Consider the following 23,398-nt stretch of genomic DNA (forward strand, 5'->3'; position numbering starts at 1 on the left):
GCTTCGAAGAAAAACTTAAAGCTATTTTTAGAAATCCTAATAAAACTCGGACTATAAAAAAGTAATTTATATAGTTTAAATAAAAAAGATCGGTTTTAGCCTATATTACTAAGTTTAAATAAATCTCTTCGAAAACTAAGTGGCACGACGACGATACTTTAATAATACTCTTTTACGCCGGATTGCGAAAAAATGTAAAGGACGAAGTTAACCGGGAGGACCGACTTAATAACTTCGATAAGTACGTTAAAAAAGTGGTTAAAATCGATAACCGTTTATACGAACGACGCTTCGAAAAATTAAATAATTGCGCCTTACGATTAAATAATAAACTTTAAGTTAATAGCGAACGACCTGTCCAGCGTACTTAAAAAAAATATCTTATAGGTTACATAGCGGACCTATAGATCTCGACGCTACTCAACGAGATAATAAGGGTAAGCGTAAAAAAGACGTTACTTGTTATAATTACGGAAAAAACGGGCACTTCGCACGGGACTACAGAAGCCCTAAAAAGACGTTTTAACGCGTTCTTAATAGACGCCACGTTAACGCTACTAGGGTAAAAAAAACCCCCGTAACTATTAAGGGAAGTAACGTTAATAGCACGCTAAACGTGTTATACGGTAACCTATCCTAAACAGCCTGTTACGACGATAGGTATTTTTTTTACTTAGTAGATAAAAAAAGAACCGGATAGTTCCCTAAAGCCCTAAAAAAAAGAGGCCGCTTAATATAAATATTTACTATAATTAAATAAAAACCTATAATAAATACCGACCTCGTGCCTTACGAATTAAAAAACGAGAACCCTAATTTAAAAAGATATAAACGACTGGTAGGTATGCCTATAAACGAACTAGTAATAAAAGTAACGAAACCACGGAGCTTAAAAATCGACGAATGGCTTATTATCCCTAGTATTCTATCCCCCGAATCCCGGAAATTACGATAAACACTTATTACTTATAGTTTCGAACAGGGAATACACGGTAATTATTTTATAAAAGACGACCCCCGAGTATTTTTTACCTACGAGGCTTACTTTACCCTGTTATAGATTTTTTACGTATACGACGCTTATACGGAGTATTTTACGGAGAAATTAAAGAACGACTAATTTCCCCGAAGAATCGGCAAGAGACTTATTATACACCTACACTTAAACTATATAATCGAAAAGGTTAAAACTACTATCCCCGATTTACGACGAGTATATTTATTAGTATAAAAGAACCCCCGATAGCTAAAAAAATACCACTTAAAGATAATATTAAACAATATATAACGAGGACCGATGTCTCGATTACGCATAGGAAAAGTTCCGAACCCTTCAATAATTATAAACGTCGCAAGAATAACGATCTACTACTACGATCGATATTTACGAAATATACGATCTACGCCCCTAAAAAAACGAAGAACTCCGAAATCGAGTATTTCGAAACACGAATAAACGACTACTCCGAGTAACCGATATTATTAGCAGCCGCATTAACAATAACGGCGAAGTTATCCTGATTCGATAAAAACGGGCTAATAACCCCGCAAAATTATAAACGGAATTAAGGTTTCTCGAAAAACCTAAATCCTAAATACGAGGACTAGCTATAATAATTGAATCCTAGACACTACCCCTCGCTTACGAACGAACTACGCCGTATAAATAAATTCGGCGCTACTAAAGACTGGCTAAAAAACGAATTAGGTTCTAATAGTAGTCGGGAAATAAATGCCGCCGAATATAAGGGAACAATATTAGGCGGGATAAAACAGGTCCCTATATACTACAACGGATTAATAAGATATTTATAAACATATTATACTATTAGTAAACGTTAAAAGAGTTACTATCAAAGCGTTACTCGATAACGGAGCGCAAAGAAATTATATCTCACTAAAAATCGTTAACAGCCTAAAATTAAATTAGTAAAAAAAAGACGCCCTATACCGACTTAAAACCGTCGATAAAGGACTTATAACCTACGAAAATAAAGAAATACGAAAGGAAGTCACGAACTTTTCGGCTAACATCGGAGGACGTTATAAACGAATTACGTATAATATCACGAAAATATTAAAATACGATATAATACTAAGGATACCCTAATTACGGGTAAGTAATCCCAGAGTTAATTAAAGAACAGGCTAACTTTAGTAGGATATACTAGGAAAAGGTTTAGCCGCTAGGCAGCGTTTTAAGAAAGGACCCCTAAGTAAGCTTAAAATATTTCGAGCATATATTATTACTAAAAAACCTAAACCGAACGTTATAACGACTATATTAAAAAAATACCAGCAGTTTAAAGACTTCTTTAATAGGAAGCTAAAAACGGGTTTATCGTTTTATACACGGTAAAATTATAAAATACCCCTTAAAAAAAAAAAAAACTATAATTTATGCCGATATATAAACTTAATTAAGAACACGAGCAAATACTCAAAAAATATATTACCGAAAACCTCGAAAAAAGTATAATACGACTATCTACCTCACTAATAAAATACCTTATTCTCTTCGTCCCTAAGAAAAGTAAAGACGGAATAAAGAAATAGAAACTATACGTCGACTACCGGAAACTTAACGAAATCACTATTAAAAACCGATATCCACTTCCCTTAATTAGCGATTTACGCGATAAGTTATATAAGGCAGTAATTTTCACTGCACTCGACCTACTTAACGTATATAACCTGATCCGTATTAAAAAAGGAAAAGAATAAAAAACGGCATTTCGAACTAAGTACAGGTATTTTAAATACCAAGCTATGCTTTTTAAATTTACTAACGCACCCACGAGTTTTTAAAACATAATTAACTATGTTTTACGAAAATACTTCGATAAGTTCGTAGTAGTTTACTTAAACGATATCTTTATTTACTCCGAGAACGAGGAATAATACAAAGAATACGTTAGGATAGTGCTTTAAAAATTATAAAACGCCGGATTTCTGGTTAACCTAAAAAAAAGCGAGTTTCACAAGAAATTAATCATTTTTATAAGATACGTAGTATCCCTAAGGGAAATCCGAATAAAACCTTCCAAAATATTAATAATACGAAAGTAGCCTAGGCCCATAAGCGCTATAAAAATCAAATCCTTCTTAAAACTAACTAACTATTACCGAATCTTTATCCCCGGATTTAGTAAGATAGCGACACCTCTTACGCACTTAACACAAAAGGGCACACTATTCTAATAAACTAATAAGGAAAAATCGGCCTTTTAAGCCATTATGTAACGAACGGCTATCGGGGTCTAAAAAAAACCTCGTAGACGTGCTGGGGTTTATATTAGTTAAAACGAGAGAGTACTTGAACGTGCAGACGAGTGCGTCCGTTTGATATAATGGGTAATATCCCGAAACTAATTGTAGAACTTAGCTGAAGGTATAATAGGTTCGTTAAGGTAAGGTGCCTCACTAATATATTAAACTAATACTTAAATTAATCGTTAAAGTAAAGAGTGTCTATATAAAACACATAGGAAAGGTTCATCGTTATATATCCAATCTCTTCTTTACCGATTGCCTGGCTCAGTGGCTCGCCTTTTTCCTCGTTGGTGATCCTTTGAGCCATAAGCTCACTGGCTCAGTGGATTATTCTTGACTGAGCCGGTAATCCAGTGAGCTGGTCACGTAATGCAGCTGTTCGTCGCGGTCTTTCGATGCGATCGTACGTATCCATCCTTCCTGCTTTTAGATTTGGTGTCGCAGTAGGTGCCTTGGCTGGTTGTTGCTTATAGTACTGATCCTGGTGAGTCCGAAGTGACTGTTGGGCTTGGTCGAGTTGGTAAGCGCCGCGGGGCATTGTGGTGCCGTTCCGTAAAGTGGGTCTAGGCCGCGAGATCGGGCTAGGTCGTAACACATTAAGGATAAAATCTTTAACGAACCAGTGCTTCGCGTAGTAAATCCCAATAAACCTTTTAAGATCGAGACCGACGCATTAAACTATACGATCGGAAAATAATTAAACTAACGGGATAATAACGAAAAATCGCACCCCGCCGTATTCTTTTCGAAGAAGCTAAATAAACCAGAACTTAACTACTAAATTTACGACAAGGAGTTAATAGCTATTATTAAAGCTTTTAAAGAATAAAGACACTATTTAAATAATATTAAAGAACCAGTAAAGGTTTACACGGATTATAAAAATCTTACTACGTTTACCACCAGTAAAGAATTAAATAAACGATAAGTACGATAGTTAAAATTCCTATTAAAATTTAACTTCGTAATCATTTATTAAAAAAGTAGCGATAACGGCAAGGCCGATGCCCTAAGTCGAAAATTAAACCATTAACAGAACGTGCCATTAAAAACACGCACGATTTTCACCTACGATAATAATAAAAATTTAGTACCATTACGATATATTTAAACTATTTACAAAGTGTAGTTCTACGAAGAATAGATTAAGAAATTTAAAGAATATACCCTTAAAACTATAAATAGACTCCCTACCAAAAATAAACTCAGGTACCGCTACGGTAAGATCGATATCCTTAAGCAGTACCAAAACAAGTTCATTAAGAAATTCTATATATACCTAGGCTACGGACACTAAAGAATCTTTAAAACCTAAAAACGAATCAATAGGTAATTCGATTGCAAAAATCTCAAAAAACGAGTGGCCAAAATAATTAACAAATACGACCTCTATAATAAGACCAAAGCCGCACGACATTAACCGTATAGAGAACTACAACCTATACCACTACTAAATAGAGCTTAAAAAATAATCGCACTAAACTTTATCGTTAAACTACCACCATCCGAGAAACCATTAACCAAGGTTAAATACGACAGTATATTAATTATTACCGATAAACTTACTAAGTACACTTACTTCCTACCGTATAAAGAAGTAAGCAATATAAATAACTTAGCGTATACCTTCCTTAGAACCATAATTAATTAATATAGACTATCGGAAGCAATCATTTCCGATCGAGATAAGTTATTTACCGCTAAATTTTAAAAATCCCTTATAGTATAACTTAAAATTAAACACAAATTGTTTATAGCTTACTACTCGTAAACCGATAAATAAACCGAACATATAAATTAAACGCTCGAGTAATACTTACGATATTATATTAACCACGAATAAAATAACTAGGTACGATTACTACCTATAGTATAATTTATATATAATAGTATAAATAACGAGACTACGCGTATATTACCTTTTAAAGCGAATTACGGATTTAACCCCGACATCACTCGAACACCGTTAAAAAGAGAGTTAGCACCGATAGCGACTATTTAAATCGAAAAACTGAAACAACTCTAAACATCGTTACAGGAAAACCTTATCTTTCTTTAAAATCGAATAAAAAAACACGCCGACAAGAAAAGAATAAAGGGACCTATCTTAAAAGAGGGGGAAAAAGTTTACCTCCTTCGACGAAATATTAAAACTAAATAACCTAGTAACAAATTAAACTTCAAAAAGATTAGACCATTCAAAATCGCAGAAGTCATTTTAAAAACTAACTATCGACTATCGCTACTTAAAACAATACAAATACACCCTATTTTTTATATCTCGTTACTCGAACCAGCCCCAGTAAACGTAAAAATCGAAACACAACTAAAAATCGAAACGGATCAGCATAAATACGAAATCGAAAGCATCCTCGATAAAAAACGAGTAGGGCGAGGCTAGAAATACTTCGTTAAATAGGAGGGTTACTTACCGAAAAACAACATTTAAAAACCTAAGAAGCACCTAGTGAACGCTGTTAAAAAGCTTTAAAAGTTTAAACACTAAAAGCTTTAGGGAGCGCCAATAAACCTAAATCCCCGAACTTAGAATTAAAGCTAAAAAAAAACCAGTTTACGTTACTATTAATACCTTAACCCTAAAGGTCCGAAATAACGCGAGCTTCTTATTTAATTAAAACACTATCCTCCTCGTTAAAAAATTATATTCCCTAACAAAACAAATTAAAACTTCGCTCTTTCGCCGCCTTTTTTAAACGACGCACCTTAAAAAAGCGACCTAAAACAGTAACTATTTATATTTAAAAAATTTCGAGCGCCTCCTTCGCGTCGACCTCCTTATTTTCGTATTTCTTCTAGTCAACTATAGCCTTAAAAAGGGCCGAAGTTACCCTAAAGCTATCATAAAAACGCCCGCGAAACACACACTCGCCGCAGCGAAACGAGCCGGCTGCCATTTTATAGGCCTTATTATACTTAAAATAAAAAAAACACGGCATAACGTTAACATCGTAAAAATTAATACGATTAATAAAAATACGTCGCTCGGAGGTAATAACGCGTTTTAATTTTTTTAATACGACTTAATATAATAAATATACATTATTAAAAAAGTAATAAGGAAGAAACTTACCAAAATTTAAGGACGAACGAACTAGGATACTTATACGGCCAAAAACGCTTTAAAAGCAAAATAAACAAGAAAAAGGAAATAGTGTTACGACCCGACCTAATTATACGGCCCAAACCTACTTTACACGGGTCGGCACCACAATGCCCCGCGGCGCGTACCAGCTTAATTAAAGCTAAGCAGTTAATTAAAACTCACCACGATTAATACTATAAGTAACGACTAATTAAAATACCTATTATAACACTTAACTCACGGGTAAAAAAAATAAACACTTATAACCGCACTAAAAAAATTACGGTAAATATATTACGTAACTAATCACTAAAAACTACGAGTAATTACGGAAAATAAATAAACGTAATTTAAGCCAAGATTATTTAAAAGAAAAAGTAATCGCATAATAATAGAAAGTAATCCCGGGAATCGGTAAAAGAGAAATTAAATATATAACGACGAAACCTTTCCTATATATTTTATATAAACACTTTTTACTTTAACGATTAATTTAAACATTAATTTAACCTATTAATAAAGCACTTTACCTTAACAACCTATTACACTCTTAATTAAGTTCTACGATCAGTTTAGGATATTATTCATTGCATTAAACGGACGCACTCGTTTGTACGTTTAAGTACTCTCTCGTTTTAGCTAATATAAACCCCAGTACGACTACTAGGTTTCTTTAGACACCCGATAGCCGTTCGTTACAGCGAGGAATCGAATAGTAAGTAATTTTAATTAATTTTAAGCGTTATAATTAAATTAATTTATATAAAAGGGTTACGAAATAGAAAAAGTACGTCGCTAAGTAATATACGTCGCGTAGTGGTAAACCACGTTAAAGTTAAATACAGTATTATAAATAAAAATATATAGAATTTCGACGAGATCGGTTTTATAATAAGTATAATCGGGTTAATATTCGTTATAATACGCGTTAATTAACGTAAAAAAAGTGAAATCGGTTTAATTAAGTAATTAGGAATAAATAACGGCAATTAAATATATTAATTCGTGAAATTAATATATTCCGCCGTTCTTAATCGTTTAAAACTAATATTACTTTATAAATTAGTTTTATAAATACGATTTACTAAGCGATTAAATAATTAAATTAACTCTTAACGGTTAAAATAATAATAAAACGGGTTTAAATTAAATTCAACACTTTAATAAGTATATAAAAATACGAATAAAAGGTACGTATCGCTTTTTAATTTTAAACAGTAATAAAAGCTATATTTCGGCCGAATTCGAGGAATACTATAAAAATAACAACATTATTACGTTTAGTATACCTCCTTACTTTTCCCACTTATTTTAATCTTTAAATATAGTATTTTATTTACCGTTAACGCGTATATATTTAAAAAATCGAGCTATTTATAAAAGCTTTAATAAATTATATTACGAAGCTCGAATTTCTATTGCTTTTAAAGCCGCGTATTTTATTATATTTACGAAAAATAATATTAAATCCGGATTTAACGCTTTTAATTTAATCTTTTCTAATTTTAATAAAGTAATTAATAAATTAAATAACGTGGTTTACCTCTACGCGACGTATATTACTTAGCGACGCACCTTTTTTATTTCTCGACCTTTTTATATAAATTAATTTAATTATAACGCTTAAAATTAATTAAAACTACTCGCTATTCGATTCCTCGCTTAATTTTATATTTTTTTTATATGTTCGCGTATTATGATTTATTTCGCCGTAAATATTACAACGCTTTTTACCGGTCGCTTTTCGCTTCGACGAACCCTTATTTTTACTTTTATCGGGCGCTAAACGCTTTTCTTTTGCCTTTTCGTTTTATAGTTACTAAGATTCTTTAATCGTAAGGGCTTTTTAAGCTGGACTCGCGATTTTTTAACTCTTCGGCGCTTAAAAAATATTAAATTAGCTTCCTTTAATATATATATTTTATCGCGTATAAGGGTTATTTTATAAACTATTTTAATTATATCCTTCGCTATTTAGTCTACCGCATTTAAAATCGGCGTCGGAAAGCTTCCTTAATAAATAGATACCCTCTTTTTAATATAAGTAAAGTGCTTAGTTATTTATTAGGGGTTAGACGGCGTTTAAAGGTCGTAGGTATTGGCCGTCCCTAGACGGGATAGGTTAAGTATAAGCGTCCGGAGACGTATATTTAACTTATTAATTATCTCGTTAGGGTTATAAGGTATTAAATTAAATACGCTGAATTTAAATTTAATGTTAGTTTTCGTAAAAACAGTAAAATACGCGGTTTTAAAGGCGATAAAAAATTCGAGTTTAATAATATAGTTTATAAAAGCCTTAATAAATAGCTTGATTTTTTTCGAATAAACACGCTTTAAAGGCGAATAAAGTATTATATCGAAAAGTTAGAGCAAGTGTAATAAATAGGGAAGCATATTAATAATAATAATATCGTTATCTTAATAGTATATTTTGAATTCGGCCGAAATATAGCTTTCGTAGCCGTTAAAAATTAAGAGGCGGTAGCAACCTTTCGTTTACGATCTAGTATGTTTATCGAAATATTTAATTTAATTTAAGCTTATTTCGTTATTAATTTAACTATTAAAAATTAGCTTAATTACTTAATCGCCCGGTAAATCGGTTTCGCGGGACTAGTTCGCGAAGTAATATTAGCTTTAAACGATTAAAAACGGCGGAATATATTAACCCTGCGAATTAATATATTTAATCGCCGCTACTTATTCCCGATTATTAAACTAAACCGACTTCGCTTTTTTACGCCGCTCGGCGCGTATTACGACGAATATTAACCCGATTATACCCATTATAAAACCGGTTTCGTCGAAATTCTAAATATTTTCGTTAACGATCCCGTATTTCGCCTTTATATTTACGACCAGTGTAAATTAAATAAAAATAACTTTAAAATCCTCGTAAAAAGCTCTTTAATAATCGTATCGACGATTTATTTTAGTTTTTAAGTCCGGGTTATAGTCGATAAAACGTTTAATTTAGTGCTTGCCGACGCGGTCGCCGCCGCGCGACGCGGTAAAGAGATTAGCTATATTTTTACACCAGTGAAATCGGGAGGTATCCCTCGGATATTTAGATTAATTATATATTTACGAAGTATTTCTTTTTTAATTAAATTTATTTTATATCGTTTCGGTCGGATTTCGCGTTTTAAAGTTCGGCCGTAAATTTAATAACGTAAAATTAATTCGGGTATATTATAAACTTTTACTACTATTTTTTAGCTTATTTAAGTCGGTCCGTTTCGTATCGCTTAAATTACTAAAACTATCCGATCTTTTTAGGATTAATTAAGCATTATAGTTATAAAGGTATTACGCGTTAAAGTTTAATTATATTAGAATTAAATTAAGGTGCGTCGCCAAGTGATATACGTCGCGTAGTGGTAAACCACGTTATATTAAAAGAGGTTAATTTAATATTTTTTAAACGCCGGAGAATTAAAAAGTCGCGAGTCTAGCTTAAAAAAGCCTTTATTATTAAAGAATTTTAATAGCTATAACGTAATCCACGGTCTAATTAAACACACGGTTTAATTAAACACACGGTCTAATTAAACACTTTCTAAGGCCTCGTATAACGAAATATAAATCAATTCCACTATAACGCATTTAATATATTAAAAGTAATCGAAATCCTCCTCTTTAAATACTTTTATATTATTTTAATAAGTGCGCGTATTATGCCCGGGCTCTTTATAAATTTTATAGCGTCGCGGACGCGTTTTAAACTTTCTCGTATAATTATTATTTCGGCGCGATTTATTTTATAACTGTTTATTAACGTTCTTTTAAAACTATAGGTTTTTTTTAGTTTATATATAAAGTAATCCTTTATCTTATAGCCGTTTTTTTATACGGCGGCGCCGGCTAAGTATCTTATTTATTTTTCGTAATACGGTTACTTTACCCTTTAAAAAAGCGAGCCGGTATATTACTTACGTTATACCTTTCGCAATTTAATTAAATTTAATTAAAATCGATATTAAAGAGCTATTTTAATGCCGTACGATACGGTTTCGAACGTATTCGGTTTAAGATTAGGCTTTAATCGGGTTATTTAAAGTCTTTAATTCCTAAAGAATAAGTAGGCCGGAAAACGTCCCCGGAGGTATTAGAGTACGTAGTTTTATATTTAATTATAAAATAATATATTCCGGATTATACGAAACGAGTACGGTCCCTCGAAAGCTTCTTTATATATTCGAAACGGTAAAAATCGCTTAGAACGTTTTTAAAAACGTTAATAGAAAATCCTCCTTTAAAGTATAAGTAATATATACCTGTATAAAACCTTTAATTTCTTTCCCGTACGCCTTTTTTAACGTACAAAAACAATCGATATTAAGAGGCTAAAACTTATACGATAAATAAAAAAGCATGTAAAGTATAATAATCGAGTTCTTTTTATAGTAAAGCTCGAAAGTTATCGAGTAATAACTCTTATAATTATTAAGGATTAATAGGCGGTAAATACCCTTCGTATAAGACTTTATATATTTATTAAAGTATCGAATCTAGTCCTCGCCTCTTTTATTTATAGTCTAGCTATTTTTAATAACTACGATTACTTAATTTTTCGATAATAAGCTATTTTTATATTAAAAAGAAAAGTACGTTTTTCCGGTAAAAATAATATACAAAGGGATAACGTAACTATATAATCCGACGCCCTATATTATTATAACCTATTCCCGGTTCTTTTATTATATTACCCTAGGCTTTCCGTGTTAATCGAAAATAATTACCATTATTTCGAACGAAATTTAGCCTATAAAAAACCTAGTTTCGTCGAAATTATATATATCTTTTTTTAAATTCTATACTTATTAATTATATTTTATACGAAAATAAACCACGTATAATACGCGTCGAAATCTTCGTAAAAAACTTTTTAATAATCGATTTTTCGGTTAAAACGCGTCCGGAAATCTAATTATCGTTATACGAAATTAAAAGCTTAATTAACGTTAACGCGTCCCGCGTCGCGTAAATTAAGTAATCGATTCGCTATATTTTTAATAATACTTATTCGAGGCGAAAACGATCGCGAATTTAAATTAATTATATATTATACGATTAATTATTTTTCAAAATTCGTAAGCTTTTACGTTAACGACTACGTATTTCGTTATAAAATATTACCGCGACGCCGATAACGTAAAGTTATATAAGGGATATTATATATTTACGCTACGGCTCGTACGCGTAATTTAAGATCTTTTTAAAGCGTTTAAAACATTAATTATATATCGTTCTCTTTCTATTAATTTATTATCGTAGGTAATAAAAATATAAGGCATAAAATATAAGTTATACGGAATTAAAAGAAAGTGTTTAATTAGACCGTGTATTTAATTAAACCGTGGATTACGTTAAGATAAAAAGGTAAAAAAAGAAGCATTTAACGCCCGATAAAAATAAAAATAAAGGTTCGTCGAAACGGAGAGCGACCGATAAAAAACGCTATAGTATTTACGGCGAAATAGGTTACAATACGCGAATATATAAAAAAGATATAAAATTAAGCGAAGAATCGAATAGCGAATAGTTTTAATTAATTTTAAGCGTTATATTTAAATTAATTTATATAAAAAAGGTCGAAAAGTAGAAAAAGTGCGTCGCTAAGTAATATGCGTCGCGTAGTGATAAACTACGTTACCCTGTTTTCCTATTAAATTAATATATAATAATAGGGTTAATTTATACGATAATTTTAACGTTTATTAGCATCGTTTTTAATAATAAAATCTCTACCTTTCGATTAATAATTAAAGGAGCTTAATATAATTATATAGCGCTATCGGTAGTATATACGAAAGTAACTAGTTAAATAAAATTAAAATATATTAAGCTAGAAAGGAAAAGAAGGAAAGAGGAAAAAAAGTTAACTTTAATACGATACGAAAGTTAAGATAGTAATATATAAGGCATTATATCGAGCAATTAATTAATCCATATGCATCGGCCTTAATAAGGCTTAATTACGTGACTTAATATTTAAAATTAATTAATAAGTTAAAAATTTAACGATAACAGTGTTTAATAAAAAGGTAATATATTCTAATATTATAAAGAGGTAATTATAAATAAAGTTTAATAAAAGTATTAATAATTTAACTGTTTAAATTAGCCGGTTAAAATAGGAAAAGATTAATTTAAAAGTAAGTTTAAAGAAAATAAAAACTTAAAAAAAGGTTAAAAAATATTTTAACAAAAGCTTTATTTATATATTAAATATTAAAGAGGTTTAAAAAAATATTTAAAAAGGTCGGCTAAAGAAAATGTTTAAAAAAGCGTTAATAATAATAAAGAGGTATTTAAAATCGATTAAAATCGAGTTAAAAAAAGAAAATTAATTATAATATATATACGCCGAAATATACGGTAAATATAATAAGTGTTAATTAATTGAGTTATAAGTGTTATTATTTTTTATATACGAGTACTTATTTTAATTAATATACGAAAGGGGGAGGGCGTTAAAAGGGGTTATATTTTAGCTGAAACCTCGGGTTAGGAGTCGCCCGCTTAACAGAGTATATCTATTAATGAGATAGTCTACGGAGGAAACCGTTAAGACTAGGGCCAGCTGATTATCGCTGCTAAACTAGTTTAGATCCGGTTGTGGTTGGTAAGAAATGGGAATAATCATATATGACAAGTCGCTGTTGTCGGAAAATGAAACATAGCAGATCAGCTTTCGGACACATCATCACTGGGACTTTTTATCATGTTTCTTATAACACCAGAGTAACTGGATCGCCTGTTGCACACGCTTCGAGTTGGTCTTATGAGCCACTTACGATGCCAACACACGGAAAGTAAGTGATTACAGAGGCATAGGCAGCTCCTCTCCAGCTCAACACGACAAACGTGATGGGGGTGGATATAAACACTGGCGCACCCACCAACCAGTCTATGTGATTAGCAATTGGTGGCCGGAACAGCAAGACTGGTCGCTGGCAAGGTAAGGAAGTTTTGATTTGTCTTGGTAGTATGCCAGGCTCTCTAATCAGAAAGACCCTTAAAACGGAAGCTAGGATCGGCTGGTGGTTTGTCACGTCAACCGAACCCTTGTCTCTTCCGATGTTGTTGGTCGGGCCACCAAGCGATGTAGACGTCTCTACTAACGTAATATGGACAAATTGTCTGAATAACTTGGCGAGAGTAGGAAGGCCAGCAACCCGGTGTTGCACCGTACCGAACGCTCGGGTTTCGAGCAAACCAACTCCCTGCCAAGGCGGAGAACAGTCCACTATTACTCCGCACCTGGACCCAACACGGTGGTTCGAAAAAATCCTTTCAGTCCCAGACGGCGGCAGACCTACCGTGCTCTCAACCATCAACTATGGAAGTAGCTGACAGCTCCAAGCCTTCTGCCATGGTCCCAAGAAAGACACTGACTTTCCTAGGCTTTGAAGGGGCCGGGAAGAAGACCCTGGTGGGGCAGTTTGTGTGGAAGGTGAGGCTTTGCCCCTATTATCCCCCGCATACCTTGACACAGCTGCAAACACTCTAACTACTCCAGATGGGACCGGACATGACGCTCGTGGAAAAGCTCGAGAGACACAATATCAGACGCTTAGGCGAGATGCAGCCGTTCCTGGAGCAGCATGGCATGGAGATGCCTGTGGACCTATCGCCTCATGCCTATTACGTGATCGGACGTATGCGTCTTCTGTAACCTCCGCTTACTCAAACGTAACAACAACATTGACATGTCACAAATCTAGCAAGCGAGGAACCGGATGTTGTGGCTTGGGTAGTGGACGCGACCAGCCCAGACGCAGGAGAGAGATCCAGCAGGGAGTTAGCTTCGTCCTTGTCAAACGGATCGTTACGCCCCAAGGAGAAGCTGCTGATATTGATCAACAAAATGTGGGAACCTTTCCTCGATCTCAGTATTTGATGTTAACATGTGTCGTACAGGGACAAGATCGAATGGTCCGAGCAAGGCTTCAATGCTATCGCCGCCCGGTTCCAGGGCCTGGACTGTCTTCCACCTGGGTGTGTTTTTCTTGATCGGTTCCCCCTTCTTCCGCACCACTCCATGCTCTACATAGATACTAACAGTGCCCAGAACATCATTTATCCCGGTTTCTGGGTTTGAGGGCAGTAACCTGGTAGAGGTCCCCGGGAATGTTGCGTGGATGAGTCAGAGTCCAGGTGGAGGCAATAGCGAATCTGACGTCGTGTTGGGGAAATGCCTAGCTGCTTTGCTTTATTAGATTTGGGTAGCAAACCGCATCCACTATTTCCATCCGTTAGCAGTGTTCTATAGTAGCTGATTTGGCAGAATGAAACGCTTCTCAAGTCGCTGTACTATTTCGAAAATGATTTATCTTTTCTGATGTGCGCGTTTGACGTATTCTATGAAGTCCAACCGAGGACATAGACGACTGGGGTCTCGGTCAGGGCCGGTATGTGATGAGTCTCACAAACGGGTGGGCTCTAAGCAAAGCCAGCCGCAATGGGGACTCAGCACGGCCTAGCGTCGGCACTGTCATATAATTGTGTGTGTGATAAGTCATTGAGAAATTCAGCTTGGTTTTCCTTTTCCCCTATCCCTGTTGGATGACACCGAGCCCTGCTTGGCCTTCAATCACGCTCGCTCTCACCAATACCAAAACCCCCACCTTGATGCAAACACCCATATTAATGACAGTGGCCTTTCATCCGTCAGCATTGGGAGACGACAAACGTTCTATTTAGCTAGGAACAACAGATTTGACAACCCCCCTCATCTCATTCTTTAGACTGCTGTTGAATTCAGTCATCAAAATGCGGCGCAGACAGGTTCAATGTATCAAAAGAAAAGGCCCGTTCACTCATTAGCACGACCGTCAGAGTCCGCTGACGCCGATGCTGCCAACACCACCACCAACACCACCACCCAAGCAGAACTAGAGTTGAGGGTCGGCCTGCTCCTCATCGGTGAGCCCGTTACCGAACCTGGTAGCGGCCAGAAACACCAACCACCAAGACCACAGCGGCTGCGCCGCCGTCTCATGGGCGGCGTGCGACGGGCTGAAGGAATGCCTCGAAGCTCATGTCGCGGACGGCGGCAACAACAAGCAATATCAAAAATCCGTCGTCGTCGATATCTACTCCGGCGACAACGAAGCCGCGTGGCCTGCGATGCCGGGCGCGCCCAATGCCCAGGTCCGGATCATCCTAGCCCTGGCACTCACACGCGAACGGAACCTGAACTGCGATGCTGTGGACAAGTCCGGTCTAAGCACCGATTCCTGGGCGTGAGATTACGGGAAGGTGGATATGACGAGACACCCCGTGCGAAGCGGCTACATGGTGATTGTCCAGTTCTCGGCCGCTTTAAGTCGGCGTCTGGGCTGGAAATATAGGGTGATATAAGCAAAGCAAGTACAGGACACTGTGGAATCATAAATTTAAGGTAAACCCGCGAGGTTTCTTCAGTGCTGGCCTCTCACACTAAGGTCTTGTTTTTTGAATAGAATACCATGTGGAGTGGTAGCCTTTGCAGGTCTAGAAAATCTAACGCAATAAAGACTATACCTAAAGTTCGAATTAAATATTTTAAACGTGTTTAATTTTTATTAGCTAGCTTAACTTTCTGCCGCGCACATCCTCTTAAAGGGGCTAGAAGTATATGTCCGGTGACGGCCCCCTTTTTTTATATATTAGTTAAAAATTTAATAGTGTGTTTACTTCGACCTATTAATTAAAAATAAAAAAACGCTAGCTGCCGTTGTCTCGTCTTTTCTTATTAATCGATTAATTAAATCGATAAATCTCAGTTAAATAGTTTAGCCGATTTTAAGCTAGTTAATCTAGCTTTTTTTAAGGCTTTATAAGGCTTTATAAAGCTTTATAAAGTATAAAGAGCCTTATAAAAGGTATTATAAAAAGTATTAAAAAGTACTATAAAAAGTACTATAAATATAGTATTACTCGCACTCGGTCCTTAAGTTAACGTGTATTAACGTACGTTAAAATTAATAAATATAATATTATTTGTGTTTAACCGTTAATATATTAAATAAACGCTAACTAGCTTTACTTTAATAATAATATAAAAAGCGCCGGTAACGTTAACGAGAATATTAATTAATAAACCGGATCGAAAAGCTAGCTTAAAATAAACTACTAAAGAGGTGCGTATATAGTAAAAAGTTAAGCTAGCTAATAAAAAGTAAACACGTCCTTCGTTTAGCACCAGTGTTATCCTAAAGCGTTTTCTAGAGTCTGCCAGAATCAAAAGCTCCTTTTAAGATTCAGGGGTTGACTTTAGCTTTTAAACTCTGACCTACTGTGCTGTCATTCACCAAACTTCAGGCCAATCTACCAGCCACAGTTGTTCAGCCACAGCGCTCTACTGCACCAATTAATTGACTGAGCAAAGTATCAAACTCCACACGCGGCATTCAGCTCATTCAAACAAGGCAACAACCAGCCAACCAACCAAGCAGTTTCCGATGCATTCAGAAACCTTCGTCTAGTCCCAAGCACTTCTTGCCATCCCTCTCTTTTCAATCATCCAAAACAGAAACCTGCAGCTCTACTGCCACCAAACAACAGAAGAGTCGCCTGCGCAAGATGTCACCACCGCGCCCCACCAACCCTGCCATGCAGCGCCTGGTCGACTTCTACGACCCCAGCGTCATGGGCACAGACGTAGGCGGCCGCACCCTCAGCCAGATCCTCGCATGGCGCGACACGCGCCTCGAGTCGCAGCACGACTACATCCAGATCCTGTTCCCACTGCCCGAGGGCTCCCTGTTCAACGAGTACTCGCCCGTCGTCGACGAGGACACGTTCCTGTACCTGCGCCACGACGCCAACGCCGGCTTCAAGCGCACTATGCGCCGCGCCCTCGCCCGCATGCTCTCCTTCTACGGCTTCGACATCACCTGGGACCAAGACGCCGCCGGGCAATGGGCCGTGGACGTGACGGCCAAGCCCGGCGCCGAGCAGGACCACTTCCCGCGCTGGGTCCGTCGCATGGACCACAACCACCTGCGCATCACGCGCATCCTCCGCAGCCTGCGCGTGCTGGGGCTCGAGGACGAGGCGCGCGCCTTCTTCGCGGCGCTGGGCTGGACGTTCGACAAGTACCACCGCATCGGTGACGGAAGCATGAAGTTTTGGAGGCGGGCCATGGAGCTGCCGCTGCACGTTGCACCCGATGGTACTGAAGTGGACTGGCTGGAGAAGTACGAGGAGAAGGAGGAGACGGAGAAGACAGAGGAAACGAAGGACGATGAGAGGACAACAGTGACATGAGCAGCACATCAGGGGTGGACCACCTGAGCGAATTACTGGTGACTTGGGTATTGATTACTCATCATGACTGGATGATTGCGAGTTTTCTTTCCTCGGATGACCATGGACGATAGAGGCTAAACATAGAAATGCATCAACACAGCACTACGAGCTGATATATTACTGTTATGCTCTTAATAATTCGTGGCAGGTAACTCGAACAAGGCCTTCTAGGCCAATGGTCGAGCAAAAAGGTTCTAAATACAAATCTATATGCCTTCCCCAAAGCAACCTACTTCACACACATTACCGATGTACATCTTCACATGTGCTACAAACTCTACTTCTCACCCAGGGCAGAAAACAACGTCTGGTTAATGGGTAGAACGCTGCCGTGCCGCAAGTTGCTCGGAAACCCGCTCCGACTACTCGCCGTCCACCGGTTGTCTCTCAGGTCCCCGGAACTCTCATAAGGGCGGTACCCATCACTGCCGTAGAAGTCCAACAGTAAGTGCACCTTGCCGTCGACCACGTTATCACGGTAGGCCGCGGGGCCCTCGACCTGAGAAGCGATGGTCCCCGAGCTGCCGCCCGCGCGCGTCCAGTTGCCGAAGAGGCCCGTCGTGCTGTACTCCATGAAGACGGTCTTGCGGGTCTCGTCCTTCATGAAGCGCACGTACTGCTGGTTGTCGACGTCCGGGTACAGCGGTAGGATGTCAAGGTCAATGATGCTGGTCGGGCTGCGGTCGATGTAGGTCTGCGGCGCCGTGAAGGTCTGGAAGTCGCGTGTGTGGGCGTAGCGGATGCGGATGGCGGAGGGGGTTCCGGTGTGTCTCGTGTCTGAGGCCGAGTACTAATAAAAGTGACCGGTACTTAGCCAATGCCTTGGGGGTGTGAGAATCAGGGGGTAAGCAATCAGTGCCCTACAAACTTGGACGCCCAGTGGACAAGGTATTGTTCTGCTTCTAGTTAGTGTTTTATATCCGGGAGAGTGCGCGTTGGCGGGAGAGACAGAACATAAACAAAGCCGGCTTACCTTCAGATGCATCCCAGATCGCCTCAGGAGCCCACACCATACCAGCGGTGCTATCCTCGACTACAACAAGCCTTTCGTTGCCCCAGTTGACCAAGTCAGTGCTTTCCCAGACGAATATGCCCCGAGACCCCGTGCGTTGGGCTGCATCCCAGTTCGTCTTCCAGGGCAAAGTTAGTCATCACTGGCGGAACTATCATCAAATACCGAGATGTCTAACCTTGCCAATGTTCAGATCCGTGCCCAGGATATACCATGTCTTGCCTTCTTCTTCACCGCTGCCTTGCACAATGGCCGGATCACGGACTCCGCCGGTGCTTCGCGTCGGCCGGATGACTGGCTGGCCTTTGTTGAGTGCTCGGAAAGAGGTCGGATTGTTCCCATTGCTTTGGTAGAAATAGACATAGGGATCGGCACCCAAGAAAAATGCACCCAAGTAGCCGACCAAGCCTGTATCTGCTCGCTCACTTGCAGCAAACGGCACCTTGAGCAAGTCCACCGGGCCCGCCAACGCGAGTTGGACTGCAACCGACAGGGCGAGAAGTATGAATAATGGCAACGCCCACATCGTGACTGCGGTGCAAGGAAACTTTACACCTGGCCGACAGTCGTCCTGAGATGGGGGGTTTTATAACAATATACGGGCGACGAAGGTAAAAGGTCCGGGCAGACTTTAGCCGACGTACCCTCTCGGTAGACAACCCTCCGCCATCTTGATGTGGTCCAAGTATGAAGAGACAGACAAATGTACGAATAATTTCATTTCGATTCGATTATTCAAATAGCCTGTAAGTACTCAGTTCCCCGCATTTTATGGAGTTATCCGGCTGAAGGATGTTGTCTTGCTAAAACCCCTGAGATACCAACACCACCATCGGCACCAGCAGTGACAGTACTGCACTAGATCTTGGTGATGGTGACAGTGATCATGTCGACAGCGTACAAGGCCAATACATCCATCACCCATAACCCCTACCCGTGAACAAATACCAACTGCTATTTGTATTTTTGCATTTGTTGGCAGGTCATGTAGACTCTAGTGCTTATATTATTTTTCATTTCCAACGAGAATGAAGGCTGTCATTATTGTAGATTTCTCTAGTGTTCCTTCGGCAAGTCCTTATATACCATATCTACTCAAGGCATGCCCCAAACGCACATGGAGATTGATCACAGGGACCATGAACCTAAATGGATGCCTGGATTTCAGCAAAGCTTTTGCAGCTGCATAGTACACTGAACGAGCAAAGGAAGTCGATGCTTGGGTCTACATAGGACGGGTCACGGGTCTGTGACCGATAAAGAGTCAGCCGTCGCATATTTCCAACCCAATTTGGGTACAGCTACTACAACGTTACTAAGGCTTTATCACCTTGCATGGTCAGATACACCATGATAATCATACTGATGGTTGAGAATTGCGATCATGTCTTCACATCTTGAATACGCGAATTGGAACCACTACACTATAAATTCCCAGAGCTGTCCAAACCAGAACTCCCTCTTCTCCCTTGCTCAACACAACAGCAATCAGAGCAAAGTATAAAGCAACTTCAGTAAACAGCCAAAAGCGCAAAGCACACCCGTTGCAGCCAACAGTATTACAACATCGACAATGAGTAATGGATACATACAAGGAGGCGGCGGTGGATCCAACCTCGGGTCTTGGTAAGTGCCTACACCGAAACCCGCGAGGAGGGAGCACCCCATCCATTCTCCTATACATGACCAAACATGATACTGACATCTGGTGCTTGCGGGAAACAGGAGAGGTGCCATGCCCGGCCAGGGAAACATGACCGCAGCAACCCAGATGAACTCTGGCAATCTCCCGCCTCCTGGCAACAACAACCCACCTGACACCGGGTTCAACCCGGGCCCGGCTGGCTCACCAGCCAACATGGAGCCCCCGGCACAGCCACGCGGTCCTGGTGGAAACCCACCTCAGTGGGTACCCCGATAGGCGAACGACGGCGTCACCAAAGTATGGAACCCCTGAAGGAGATAGATAGAGCAGAGGAATTACGTGTCTGGTCCTAGGGCTAGCTGAGGCCATATTACTACAATGAAAACAATCGTAGCGAATTGACAGCTACCCCTTTAATGGCGATAGCGCTGACCTCACCATACCATAAGGTCCTGTACGCATTAGGGAAAGGCAGCGTTGTCGCCATGAAGGGGATATCGCATGAGAGTCCTTAACCCTAAGCTCGGTTTTATCATACACTGTGAACAGCATCTTACATATAAGGATGTACTAACGTGCATCAAATGATCTAATTCAGTTGGTGTGGTACCTGCTCTCAAGGCATTGCTCGATCGTGAGTCTGATTCAGTCACGTTGCACCCGCTTCGATTTCTCAATCTCGATCCGGTCCGCGCCGTCACCAGCACTCTCCACCCGCTGCCGCGAGAACTGCAGGAGCAGCGCCGCCAGCCCCGCCGCCATCGACGTCGAATAGGACGAGCCCCGTACCAACGGCTGCTGCTCGTCCCACTCGAGGTCCTCGCCGAACAGGGCGAAGCAGTGCGCGCGGCGGCCGCCGGCGGGGGCCATGGACGGGTTGAGCGCGCGCGCCTCGCGGTTGCCCGCGTTGGCCGCGAAGATGCCGAAGACGCAGTCGTCCATGTTGGCGGGGCAGTAGATATCGCTCGTGTTGCGCTGGTTCGAGGCGGCCGAGAAGATGAGGATGCCGCTGGACCGCGCGCGCCGGACGGCCGCTTCGACGGCGTTGTTGTGGGTGCTGAAGCCGATGGCCATGGTGACGATGTCAACTTCCTCTTGGATGGCCCAGTCGATCGCCTGCTGAGGGTGTTAGCAAATTTGCGAGTCAAAGATACGGAGAAAGCAGAGGGGACGACGACGCACATCCACCACGTTCTGTACCTCCTTTTCCCTGGCTTCCTTGGTTTCGAGGACTCGGGCCAGCAAGAGAACGGCCGTCGGACACATCTTTCCCAGCGGAGTCGCTGCAATGGTTCCATGCTTTCCTCGCTCGTCTTGTTTCGGTCCATCGACACAAGGAGTGACAAAGTCCCGGTAACCGCCGATCATGTCCATCTCCTCCAAATAGTCATATTCGTCCGAGTCTATGCCTGTATCCAGGACCGCAATACGTACCCGCTTGTATCCTGTATCCCGTCTGGTGCCATCGGGTTCCAAAATCTTAGATAGACGTCCATACTCCGAGAACCACTTCCGGGAGGCTTCGCGCAGACTGGGGAACACTCGAAGTTAGCTTGAAATCCCCAAACCTATGTGTCAGCTTTCGTTGCTTCGTAAGTACTTGCCCTTTCAATTCATTGCGCGGTGAACTGCTTGCTTGTTGCGGGGCTGGACTTTCAGGCACAGGGGCCCTGCCGTACCCAGATTGTGACAAGCCAATAGACCGGTTCGTGGAGAGCTTTCGAATGCCCTTGACTTTTGTGATGTCACCAAAGAGGTCACACCATTCCTTCAAGGGCTGTACCACCTCGGAAAAAATCGCATTCCTGATTCTCCGCGTCGGGGAAGCTCTGTCCGAGGAATGGGTTTCTCTGCTTCTTCTCGCGTGCTCATCGACACTGTTCTGAAGCCTGCCTGCCACTACGCAAAGCGGCAGTACAATCCTCAGTGGTGATGTAGGCTACATCTCGGATATAACGTTCTGGTTATCTTTGAGATCGACGAGCCTTCGGGCAATGCGGTAGTCCGTATCCATGTCTATAGTGTCCCCGGGGTTGAGATCTGGATCCTCGCGGTGCTCCTCGATGGAGGTTCTGGTCTCGATCTCAAGGAGTAGGATGCCGAGGGCGAGCATCTTTGGCATGTCGTGGATACCACCCTGGTCTATCGGGGAAACAGTGGAAGACGAGGTGTCGAAATGGGCTACCAACATGGGCTCGTTAACGAATATGCCTTGGAAACCATCGCGCCGCTCAAAAGGAAGTCCACATCATCTTTGCTCAGGCCGCCCCCTAAGAAGTCAGAATCGTAAAATTGCCAGACCGCCTTAGCTAGCGAGTAGGCGAGAATAGCTTTCATTCTCTCGCCTAGTACATCTTTTCTGTCACGTATTATGTCGGCTAGTGACACGGCTTTGTGATCCGGAAGCCATTCTCGGCTGAGGTCAAGTCTGCGCCCGAAAGCCAACTGCCCATGCCGTGCCGAGAGACGTAGCTGAGCTTGATCAAGAACGCTGACATGGTTGCAAAAGTCGTCGCACGTAAGGGCAGTAAATTGTGGTGGTGGCGCAGAATTTGGGACGGATATGGCATCATCGTCGAATCGACTGTCATCGTCAGCGGCGTCTGAGACGAAAGACAAACACGAAGTGAAAACCTTACACCCTGGGCTTGGTATGAGTAGATGGCCTTGGAGAGTCTGAACCTTCCATCGAGATCGATATCTGGGCCTCTTTCCAGCGGCTTCCTCGCGAGTGCGGGTGACTGAGGAACAGTACTCCAAATTCAGTCGACCAACTCTCAACCCGGTGGCAGCCGTTGATTCTGACTAGGGTCGTAATTTTCCCCAGGGAGCCTTCTCGATCACAAAGATAGTATGAGCGAAGTACGTTGTAAGCTCACCAACCCCCTCGCTGACCCCCCCCTCACTGAACCCCCTATTATCAGACGAATAACATCATCACCGAGCAACATCAACAGTATATAAAGTAGGTCAATTGGCACTCGTTTTTCGATTGAAATAGACCAAACTCTTCCTCCTTTTCCACACTTTTCACCACCATGCGTCCCGTCAGAGAAGAACG

General features: G+C 40.1%; 4 protein-coding genes across 4 annotated transcripts; 2 read left to right on the plus strand and 2 right to left on the minus strand.

Moving 5' to 3' along the window:
- Nucleotides 1–13,724: 13,724 nt before the first annotated feature.
- Nucleotides 13,725–15,634, plus strand: PG986_012941 (uncharacterized protein; the record flags this gene model as incomplete). Its single annotated transcript, XM_066849163.1, has 7 exons — nucleotides 13,725–13,838; nucleotides 13,905–14,043; nucleotides 14,110–14,254; nucleotides 14,306–14,383; nucleotides 14,755–14,796; nucleotides 15,150–15,310; nucleotides 15,360–15,634. 7 exons carry the CDS (start codon nucleotides 13,725–13,727, stop codon nucleotides 15,632–15,634), a joined length of 954 nt encoding a protein of 317 aa, XP_066695859.1.
- Nucleotides 15,635–16,951: 1,317 nt separating this feature from the next.
- Nucleotides 16,952–17,638, plus strand: PG986_012942 (uncharacterized protein; the record flags this gene model as incomplete). Its single annotated transcript, XM_066849164.1, has 1 exon — nucleotides 16,952–17,638. The coding sequence occupies one exon, from the start codon at nucleotides 16,952–16,954 to the stop codon at nucleotides 17,636–17,638; it is 687 nt and encodes a 228-aa protein (XP_066695860.1).
- A 319-nt stretch (nucleotides 17,639–17,957) lies between these two features.
- PG986_012943 (uncharacterized protein) lies at nucleotides 17,958–19,218 on the minus strand (the record flags this gene model as incomplete). Its single annotated transcript, XM_066849165.1, has 4 exons — nucleotides 17,958–18,470; nucleotides 18,545–18,582; nucleotides 18,654–18,810; nucleotides 18,871–19,218. 4 exons carry the CDS (start codon nucleotides 19,216–19,218, stop codon nucleotides 17,958–17,960), a joined length of 1,056 nt encoding a protein of 351 aa, XP_066695861.1.
- Nucleotides 19,219–20,982: 1,764 nt separating this feature from the next.
- Nucleotides 20,983–22,450, minus strand: PG986_012944 (uncharacterized protein; the record flags this gene model as incomplete). The annotated part of the gene is made up of 3 exons (XM_066849166.1): nucleotides 20,983–21,453; nucleotides 21,520–21,868; nucleotides 22,281–22,450. 3 exons carry the CDS (start codon nucleotides 22,448–22,450, stop codon nucleotides 20,983–20,985), a joined length of 990 nt encoding a protein of 329 aa, XP_066695862.1.
- Nucleotides 22,451–23,398: the final 948 nt, after the last annotated feature.

Source organism: Apiospora aurea (assembly GCF_038362705.1).
Source record: "Apiospora aurea strain CBS 24483 chromosome Unknown utg000008l_segment0_segment0, whole genome shotgun sequence".
In the NCBI taxonomy this organism is placed as follows: Eukaryota; Fungi; Ascomycota; class Sordariomycetes; order Amphisphaeriales; family Apiosporaceae; genus Apiospora; species Apiospora aurea.